This window comes from Opisthorchis viverrini, assembly GCF_000715545.1.
Source record: "Opisthorchis viverrini unplaced genomic scaffold opera_v5_52, whole genome shotgun sequence".
In the NCBI taxonomy this organism is placed as follows: domain Eukaryota; kingdom Metazoa; phylum Platyhelminthes; class Trematoda; order Opisthorchiida; family Opisthorchiidae; genus Opisthorchis; species Opisthorchis viverrini.
In genome coordinates, this window is record NW_008751708.1 from 357,911 (window position 1) to 368,945 (window position 11,035).

Here is an 11,035-nt window from a genome sequence, read left to right on the forward strand (position 1 = left end):
TAGATAGATAGATAGATTGATAGATAGATAGATAGATAGATAGATAGGGTGGATGAATTGGCGTATTTGTCACAAGTGTTTTTGGTGGTTTGTATTGTCGTTCCCGCAGCTGTTCTCTGATTACTAATTACGCGTTTTGAACTATGCGGAAGAATAAATTCACCAGAGCATCTCATAACCACGCCAAGTTTAGCTTGGCGATGCCTTCTCTTCAAATCCAATAAGTGCACAACTACGGAAAGCGAGAAAATAATGTCCAGGTTGTGGACGATAATCAGCTCACAAGATGTCCGTGTCCGCCATGTAGCATGCAAGCCGTACGCGTTGTAAACACCATAATGTCGAGCGATCAATCACGTTGAATATCAGGTCTTTCAACGTTTAATTACTCTGTGTTGGCTTATTAAGGGCTGCTTATTCAAATGTCCATCATAATACCAGTCACTTCTGGTCAGCTAACTGGCTTTCTATTTGGATGCATAAATGCTTGCCAGTCCATAAGTTACGAAGATCGTTGTTGAAATCACTTGCCTTGTTCTAACACATTGAGTGGACCAGTTATATTCTTTGACTCTGACTTTTACGGTTAATGGGCTATCGATCCTGGATGCTGGATGATGGCCAGAAAGGTACATTGCTTCATCAGACAGTGACCTATTTTTGATAAAATATAGGTTTATTTATTGCCAAAGCTGACGTTGATAAGTAAGAATGGTTTTCAGTGTAAAATTTGGGCTTTAGTACAGGTATCTCTCGTCAGGAATTAGGCCTCACAAATTATGAATTAAGAAAGGTAGTTCTGAAAATGCAGATTGAGTGGATATGGAAGCCATAGATCTTCACAATCACAGCTATACTATTTTCGTTCGGGTCCGGGGTGCATCTGGAAAGTTTGCTAATGCTTATACGCCCGCCCCATTTTAGGAAAATGTATTGCGTCAACCCCCAACGGAGCCATTGGTAATGGTCCAACAGCGGGCCTCATCAGCATGTTTAGGCTACTGTGCCAGAAAAACTAATGAAGCTAAATTTGTTTGCAGATGCTTGTCAAAAGGAGGCATCCGATGTAATGCTGATACTTATGTTTTCGAAACAATTCCAAACTTTATGAGGTAAACTGATTGTAGTTTTGTTTTGTCGGAAAGTATGTGGCACGTCAGGTGACTTACTAAATTACCTGTCCTTGTTTCCTTCTAGGGAATGCGATTTCTTCATGCCAGCCCAGCAAAAAAACACGGATGGCTCAAGTCCAGCAACTGTTGCGTGGACGGTCGATGGGTCGTCAAGATAACAGATTACGGTTTGCCTGATATGTATGCCGTTTATGGTGAGAGCAGGAAGATTGATGATAAAGGTAAGTGGAGGCATTTCTAATAACAAAATATACTGTTTCAATTGAATTGCAGGCAAAACAAAAAACACGCGGTACATTTTATCGACTATTTCTCTCCAAACAGGACGCAGCTTCTTGAAGTTATCAAGAAAAATGTAAATGAAATCTAGAAATCTTGCGAGTATCAGTCGGAAAGGAAAAAATCCTACGTGACGAAATTTCTGATGGCATCGTTTTTGTTCCTTCAAATTGAAATAGTTCCCAGGTTTGAGGGCTAAAGTCACCTACTTTTGAACTTTAATTACTCTGTGATCACGTTTGAAAAAGATTTTCAGAAAATAACTTCAATTAGTTGTTAAAATTCGTTGAGACCCTTTTCATAAGGGCGAGTGATTTGCACTAATCTCATTGAAAATACTTGGTTTTGGGTTGATAATTTAAGCAACAAAGACTACTGAATAATAGCTTCCCACTCAACGCATTCTATCATTCTAAAATGAGGTCATGCTAAGAACGGACCACAGTCAGCCGGGCACTTGTAATATTCTTCATTGGTAAAATCCTTCTAGGGTGGAATACGTTAGGAGACTGCAGTTTTAGTTCACCTTTTATGATGGAGATGACTGTCATTGCCACCCACAAGTTTATCGCGTTACTGATTTCATTCAAGCACCACTTTACACATCTTTGGAGTGAGCTTTCAACAGTGAAAATTCATAACAGCTTGCGGTTACTCGAAAACGAATGTGCTACAACTGTGCAGATTTACTGGAGAGATAGTGGGCCTTAACTTCAAATGAATATGCACTATATGCGCGCGTTCCGTGCCATCAGATTAGTGACAAACCTTATTTGGAACTTGGATGTTGTGGGAAGGGCTACTGTGATCCTGGAGGCAGTGAACCTCAAAGAGTGAGCAATGACAGCTAAAACAGCCAGGACACACCTCCCACACGCAGTGTTGCTAATATAAAATGAGGTAGAGCAGAAAAATTAAAAACTAAAAATATATTTCAAAAATGTCTGGAGCAGAAAAATTAGTGTGAATTAGAGGAAAAGTGATCAGGGAAGATTTTACCCAAATATTTGCAGCTAATATGTCCACTTGTTAGCTGCGGCTCCATAGCGTAATAAAGGAAAAAGCCGCATATTTATTCTGCATGAAGACATGATTTACCATAAATGGCTGAGCGCTTTGCAAATATAGTGTGTGTGAGCTCACGCAGGCTGAATATAAAAATTCACATGTTTTTCCTTACAGTACATCCTCTTAGTTAGCAAGCACAATTTCGGACCGATGAGCAGGTCAAAACATCTTGTCTCCCTTAACACGGCAGCAAATGTACAACTGGGTCTCATTCTGAAAGACAGCTGATGACGAAATAGGTACCAGCTGGCCACTGTTCATATGCTGTGACAGACGTGATGTTTTGCAGAGTTCATCACCGAGCAGTCGACCTGGGATAGATTAATTAATTACAATGATGTCATAATCAAGCATTTAGGCGTGCATTGTGACACTGTCGTATTCGGTTCCTTCATGTTGCCGCCACACGCAGAAGGTAGATACTAGGAAGGGACGAAGCTACTATCATTTCTTTTTGCCTGACAACAGCTGCACAGAATATCTATGCAACTAGATGTTAGGCTGGAAATATTAAGGAGATGGGGTTATTAAGAGATAGGTTACGCTGGTACTCCATGTTCTTTGGCACATTCAGGACAACTCTGTGAGTTGTTCTGTTGGAGGAAAGCATGCTAGTTGGGGCATAGTTTATGCTTGCTGAGGGTCATCATAAAGTGATTTTCTATCTCAACTGGATTTCACTACAAGGTAGACTGTACGTGCGAAATTTTAAAAGTAAGATAGCCCCAGCGGAAACACTTCACCACAAAAACCTGAAAAAGGGTTATCTTACATTGTTTGCGACAAGAAAACCTCCCGAGAGAAGAAAATGCCAACTTTTGGTCAAGATCATGGTCGTAGTGTTTTGTAGTGTGTGTGGTAGTTTAATTATGACCTTCCGCACATTTGAATCAGACCAGCAGGATCGAAAGAACATTCTTTCATCTATTTACGTAGCTGAAGTCATCGAAATATCATCCCTGTAGCCTACTGCCTCCAAGCCTCATGAGACTCATTCAGATCCCATGGCATGTCTCTGCGCTTGCTACCAATCGAAACATCACGACTTCTGTAGATGTTGCCGTAGTGTGACTAAGACTGGCGCACATGTACAACCAATGTCTAGGAGTGTCTGTCACAGAGTTTAATGGACTTTTTAACAGTTCCGGTCCTCATAGTACCCGCCTAAAACGGTATGTTTACTGAGGGTTTTCATAAAGTAATTTTCTTCTATCTCAACTGGATTGCACTACAAGGTAGACTGTATGTGTGAAATTTTAAAAGTAAGATAGCCCCAGCGGAAACACTTCACCACAAAAACCTGAAAAAGGGTTATCTTACATTGTTTGCGACAAGAAAACCTCCCGAGAGAAGAAAATGCCAACTTTTGGTCAAGATCATGGTCGTAGTGTTTTGTAGTGTGTGTGGTAGTTTAATTATGACCTTCCGCACATTTGAATCAGACCAGCAGGATCGAAAGAACATTCTTTCATCTATTTACGTAGCTGAAGTCATCGAAATATCATCCCTGTAGCCTACTGCCTCCAAGCCTCATGAGACTCATTCAGATCCCATGGCATGTCTCTGCGCTTGCTACCAATCGAAACATCACGACTTCTGTAGATGTTGCCGTAGTGTATTCACATCCCATGGCATGTCTGCGCTTGCTGCCAATCGAAACGTCACGACTTCTGTAGATGTTGCCGTAGTGTGACTAAGACTGGCGCACATGTACAACCAATGTCTAGGAGTGTCTGTCACAGAGTTTAATGGACTTTTTAACAGTTCCGGTCCTCATAGTACCCGCCTAAAACGGCCGAGCACGTGAACGAACAATCTACCGACGAGATTTTTCTTTAGTGTTCATTACACTTTATTGTTCTCTGTGCACAACGTCCATACACACAAACTGGCAAATTGTATGTATTTCAACCAGCTCATGATTCATAATTTCACATAACTAGTTAGGGGTTCGAACAACATGCTTTAATTTTCAAGCGTTTTGGAGTTCTTCGGTTTCACAAATGAGCTCAGTGTCACTAAATCTGTATTTTGGAGGGGAATGCAAGTCCCAGTTCTAGAAAACACATCAATACTGAACTAACCTGGACGCTAATATTTGACATCCGTATTTCAATATTCGGTTGGTCTTTTGTTGCGCAACCACGCCAGATCAGCAAGTTGCAAACGCAACGAAAGCATCAGATAAGTCGTCTGGGGGTTGATGTGGTGGAGCACGTGAGTTCACAATAGAGACCAATACGGATACGGTACCGCAAAAAGACCCATAGCTGTTACCTCTTGTGTTCCCGCCCTTGATGGAAGTTGTTTTCGAACTCCTTTTTACGGTTCAGTGTCTCCACAACGATAAGTGTAAGACATTGAGGCCACCTCCCGATAGTACTGAGCAGAATATATTCTAATTCGTCTGAGAAGCAGCCATAGACTTGACCATAGGCAATGACTGGAAATCAGAATATCGGGGATTCGAGAGTCCCTGGTGTTTTGTGAGATCTGCGCTGTTGATGATTTTCAGTAAGGGTGAAATAAGTATGCTCCTTGGCTTCTCAAAGTAGATTGCTTTCACTTACATTATGAAGTCTCCAGTAAGATAACCGTGGACTAAATTTGATTAACACCAAAGCTGTGGCAAAATTTGTCAGCCTAATACGACAGACTGCAGCTAATTCTAATTGCAAAATAGTTAAAAAAAACAAGTCAGTAAAATCGTGTATGAGGTATTCACGCTCCTCAAATTACGCCAAGTTGAGTGTAAAAGTATGTACCAATTTGTAGCAGCCTCGGCCAAAAGTCACTGACACGCAGAATTTCATTGTTTCTGAGGTTTCTCATATCCACATAATTTCCAGAAAAATACCAAAAGCATGTGTGTATTCTTTAGAGCGGATTGCAAGTTTTTATAGTCAGTAAACAGTCAGTTATCTGGAGCCACAACTATTCTCTAACCTTGACTACGAAATGTATTACCCAGACAGCAGCCGTTTACAAATAATGTGGAATCTGCCATCCAAAGCCAGTAAACTTCTGGGAAAACATTTACTGACACGCTAAGGTTAGAGTTACCATGACTGTCAATAACGATTACGCGTGCAACAATGAATATCCATTTGATGAAACCATTTAAATGGTACCTAAAACTACCGCTTGTCACTTACGCAACACACAGCGGGCGAGTACAAAGTTACTCTGCAGAAGTCCCAATCCGTGAACTGCACTTCGTAAGCCCAAGGCCTTACACTGAATCTCCGATACCTACAGCAATTCCCCAATCCGGGGCTTATGTTTTGCCGTTGTTTACTTTGGTAAGATAGACCTCCTTTGCCTCATTTGAATTAGAACTGGATACTAGTCGCAGACCTTGCTAAGTAAGCCACATTTCTGTACAGTCGACATTCGGTCATCAAGACCCACTTCAGAGTGTATAGCAGTATTCGTGCCATAGTTGTTATCTACGTATCCAATGCGTGACAGTCAGCCTGCAACAGTGATTGAAGCCTGTTTCTGTCTGAAGATCCGTCTGATGCATTGGTCCTCAAAGGTTTAGACCCTGTCGCTTATTTCAAAGAAGACACCTACAATTGAAATATCCTATCTTCACGTAGAATCATGCCTGAAAACGAATGGTGGTATAAGAATCCGGGCACAGGACAGTCCCAGGAAGATATGAAAAAATTTTTTGTTTCATTAAATTCTTTTTTCTTCTTTCTCAGTAGATGCTACCACAAAGATCGCTTTGTTTTCAGTAAATTATTGAATAACTTGCAAAATTCCGGTCCTAAGCTTTGGCAGTTTGCTGTCTCAATCAAAATTATTAAATACCTCCAGATTCAAGCAACCGTGGTTATCGTTTTTTGAAAGATCACGGAATTTTCCATCAGAATAGCATAAACTCATAATAGTTCATCAAATATCTCCAATTTTAGGGCTAAGGATATAAATGACCGCGGAAAACCGTACGATCACTAACTTCCTGGTGTTGTCTTACTTCTGAAGATGAAAACAGACACAGATGAAACTTCACACACCTCCGTTGAACAGAACGTGACGGAGTTTTATGGTTCAAAAGTTACAAGATCTGGATTACTGTCTACGGCCAGAAACATACAGACATCCTGAGGTCTAATTCACTGAAATGAGGTTCTTTTAACTTCTTTTTGACTGACGTGTCAGCAAAATTACGTAAAACATTATCACTATCTGGTTCATTCGCGACGACCCACGTAACACATCATTTTATTTCAAAACTAGAACTACTTTGGACAGCTCCAGAACATCTGCGCGAATCCCCATTGGTTTATATGGGAAGTCAAAAGGGAGACGTGTATTCGTTTGCAATTCTAATGCAAGAGATTATTACCAGGAGTGCGCCGTACAGTATGCTCGAATTGGCACCATCTGAGGTTCTATCGAAACTTAGACGTCCCCCGCCGCTTTGTCGTCCGAAGGTAGGTGCCCACAATTTTCGTGACTAGTTATTTTCGTGCTGTCGTACGTTGCTCTTATTCAAGCGCCATTATCCAGGTACTGTCCTGAAGAGTGTGTGTTCCAACAAGTTTACGAGCTACATCAAACCGGTGGGATACTTTCATGATTTCACTATTAAACTCACTCATTACATAAATTGTTTGTCAATGACAATTTAAGTGAGGACAGAAAATTTGAAGAACTTGTTTGTTAGCGAAATACACTCATTTGCAAGCAAATTTGGTTTCACAAGAGGCTCACCTAGAACTCAGTTGGATTTCTCGCTTATGATGTTTGAACAATTTGATCTCAAGTAGAACATAAAGTTGATGGAAACTCGGAGACTGCGCCTACCTGATGAGCTCCATGAAGAGCAAAACCGGTCGTGGGCTGTCGGAGAGCTTTCAGCAACATTATGAGTAGTGTATTACGTCTAAACTTGTTTGTTAGTTCTATGACCTGTTTGTACCATTGTTTCCACTCTCTGCTAAGAGTTTCAGCCTTTTGTTTGACGTCAGCTTCAGAAGGTCATTTATTGGGCCACAGATCATACAGAATTGCTCAGGTTCACGCACGCATTATTTTTCTCTGCTCCAGCAGTACACATGAATCAGTTCTATAATCGTGCTGAATGATATCAAAATAAGCTCACTTGTGTAGGTTGAAGCCCGAGATTCCGAGGATCGTTCTAAGCGTGCAAATGACTGACAGTGAATGAGTGCTGAAAGTCGATGAAAACAGAGACTTGGGAGATGATTAAAGTGATTAACCTGACCTAAGTTGACCCAAGTTGGAGCCTGACATTGGGTGAATTCTTGATGTTGCGATGTGGAAAGCCATAAAAAAGCCCAGCACTTTTTTGTTTAGTCCGCATCCGAAGTGCAACGTGTTTGCAACTACTCATGAGTAGTCGCAAACTGATGCATTTTTTCACAGAAATTCCGTCGCCGGTGTCCCCGATTCTCCCTTCCTTTTTTATCCATCTTATCTTGCTGCTAATAGAGCAGGATACCGTGCGCAGATAGAATTTCCCAGTGATTATTATCGACTGTATGGCAAAACTCTGCTCTTAACCAATGCTTCCCCTGCTTCTTGGGCCCCTCCTTCGCAATAGGTTACGCAATCCGAAGCGCCACCTGCATACATTGAGTTTATGAAGCGTGCTTGGGCTGAGACTCCACTCATGAGACCATCCTTCGAAGAAATACACCAACAACTCCGAGAGCTGAACAAAGGAAAGTGAGTTTCACTGTGGAACGTTTTTTCCCCAGATCATTAGGGGTATGTATTTATCCTAAATCAAACTCCTCTTCACTTATTGTTGGAAAGTCAAACAAAGAAAGTCGGCAAGAGAAAATCGAAAGAAAAATGTGACTGATTGTGTGATTAATGGATAGAGGAGCCAAATGCGCTTCTGTGGCGTTTAGGGCAAGCTAATCGTTTTGCCCAGAGGACACGTTTTACTGAAAATAATACAAATGGCTAAGACCTGAAAAAAATGATGATGAATGGACCACACCCCTTAAAGAAGACCGATATTTTGTGTCCATTGAAGGAAGGCGAATTATTGGAGAGTAAAGACTTCCCCTGGGTCCCTGGTCATTAAGCCATCTGGCTGACACGAATAGTCGTGAAACAAAGAGGTAACGCCTCCATGGCACTCAGCTGTTTCGGTCGCTGGAGAATTAGAAGTTAGATCAGGCCCTTGCTACGGATTATATCGTATCGAATCTCTTTAGATTCTCTTGGATTATACGGTTATTTATTTTTCACCTGATTTGCTTTCCGTTGGTGCCGGTCATAGTCTGAGTTCATGAGATTAAAAACGAAAGAAAGCATTGGGAATCAAACGAAAAGGAACGGGGGAGTAAAGAGTTAACGAAAGATTCCAAATAAAAAATACAGTTAGTTAATGAAAAAGAAACTACTAAAGTTTTGCCCACTAAACATGGTCTTTAGCTACTACCAGTTCTGGTATTTTCTGTTGATTATCATATAATTTGGATGCTATTTTGTTTGCCGCGCCACGTGCCACGTCTTGGAATCTAACCTTATATTTCCTGCATCAAATTTCAAGTACCATATGTTCTAAGCTCTACCAAATGATCAACCAACTAAGTCAAACATAGCAATGTTCTCTGATTTGCCATTTCACTGTGCACTTTAGGAAAATCAATATCGTGGACCATATGTTCAAAATCATGGAAAAGTATTCTGCTGACCTGGAGGATCAGGTTCGAGAACGGACAGAAGAGTTGGAAACAGAAAAAAAGAAAACTGAACTGCTTATTGCGCGAATGCTACCCGCGTAAGTTCATCATACTGATTAGAATTGTACATACAGTACCGTAGTCTTTTTAGCTGATTTTCTGATTTCAGAAAGTGTGTGCTATAGTTCCAAAGCTAGACGGCCCAAAGACAGCATCTTTTGCAGCAGAATGCTTAGGTGAGGGATAACAGTTGGGAGGACCAAGATGCACGGTTGTTCATTCTTTAGAGGTTATGTGGACATTCATTACAATAATCCGACAACATTAATTCCATTTATCTTGGGCCAAGGATGATTGTGAAGAATGAAATTTTTGAGTTTTTTGCGCGATCACTTGAAGGTAGGTTTTAGTTCACTATTGATAACTCGATGTCGATCAGCCATATTCCCTTCAAAAATCCGTTATCCTGATTAAACGTCCGAGACCAGCTTGAGTGATCTGCCCGTGCAATTCGGACTGTCCACATTATCTTGGAAATCTCACTGACCATATCCTTATGGCACACATCAGGTTAATAGACTATTAAAATTAGTGTTTCTTTCTAATCGTCTACCGAGTCCATAGATATTTCACTGATTTCAACACGTGACAGTTAGCCATGTATTTCTGAACAGCATTTTGATGCGACCTGTTATTCATCAGTGACTGTACCAATGACGTTCTCTAATTAACTTTCAAATTCCATTGTGTTCTCCTTTATACGTGCGCAAAGTATGCAGTAGTCCTGGACATACTAGGCAGAAAGCGTCCTCAAGTCTCCTATTTTGGTATGCCTTGTTTAGTCCCACGTTTTCCGACCGTCTGTCTATCGCACCGAGCTCCATTTTCCTAGAGCATCATGAAGTCACTTTCCCTAGTTTATAAACCACAGTTGCTTATCTGTGTCCCACTTGAGCGAATTACTTCTTTTTACCGCGAATTCTCCTAATAAGAAAGGTCTAATAACTTCTCCCTGAGTTCGTTTTCTTACGATCCCCCATAGGACTACCTGGGAGGGAGACGGTCGTATTTCTCCCTGTCAAAACGACGGTCCTTCAACATACAAAAAATGTTTGTGATGCAGCTGGTTTTATCGACTCACGGATACCCTCCTAAAAAGCTTGCAAAACTAAGAAGCACAGTGCGTTAGTGACGTGTCCAATAGCAAGTGGGTGTTTAGGTAATCCCGCTTACGGTGGTCACCATCAGACAGACCGCGGAAACAAAGCACCACACCAGTTCAGGATGGTGTCAATAAATAAATGCTCAAACACACACACAAGCGCCAAAGTTCTACTTCGGTCCAGCTAAGGATCAGTAACGGAAGCAAATTCTGTGGCGACTACCAGATAACACTAGTTTAGGACGAAATGGGCCAGTTTAGAAAGTGACCAGTGTCCACCCATTAGTCTGTTTCCACGATCCGTTGCCGAAGTACACAACCTTACTGGGAATTCGCCCACGAGGTCATAACGTGAGTTGTAAGGTCACAAAACTAAGTGCTCGACTCAGTGTGGTCTTTTAGCCCTGTTGAAGTGTTCAACGTCTTATTCCGAAAATTCCCATTTATAATAAGCACGTGAGTTGGTCACAAAACTAAGTGCTCGACTCAGTGTGGTCTTTTAGCCCTGTTGAAGTGTTCAACGTCTTATTCCGAAAATTCCCACCCATAATAAGAACACAGATGGGTTGACGAACATGCTTTCGGCAAGGCCTTTTCAAGTCATACAATTGCAAAGGTTAAGAGAGTATGGTGTAAATGGACAGGGAATCGAGTGAGATGACATTGGCTACCTATCAAAGAACCATTAGTTCAGGTCGCCAATAGGATGACTTGAGCTA

General features: G+C 41.3%; 1 protein-coding gene across 1 annotated transcript in view; it reads left to right on the forward strand.

Moving 5' to 3' along the window:
- T265_03564 (hypothetical protein) overlaps positions 1–11,035 on the forward strand; it is a gene marked incomplete at both ends in the record, with an annotated part of 37,077 nt that overhangs the window by 17,605 nt on the left and 8,437 nt on the right. Inside the window, 4 exons of the mRNA XM_009168083.1 lie at positions 1,198–1,354; positions 6,729–6,925; positions 8,059–8,183; positions 9,112–9,252. Of these exons, the coding sequence (XP_009166347.1) occupies positions 1,198–1,354; positions 6,729–6,925; positions 8,059–8,183; positions 9,112–9,252 (620 nt within the window). The remainder of the gene's footprint in view (positions 1–1,197; positions 1,355–6,728; positions 6,926–8,058; positions 8,184–9,111; positions 9,253–11,035) is intronic.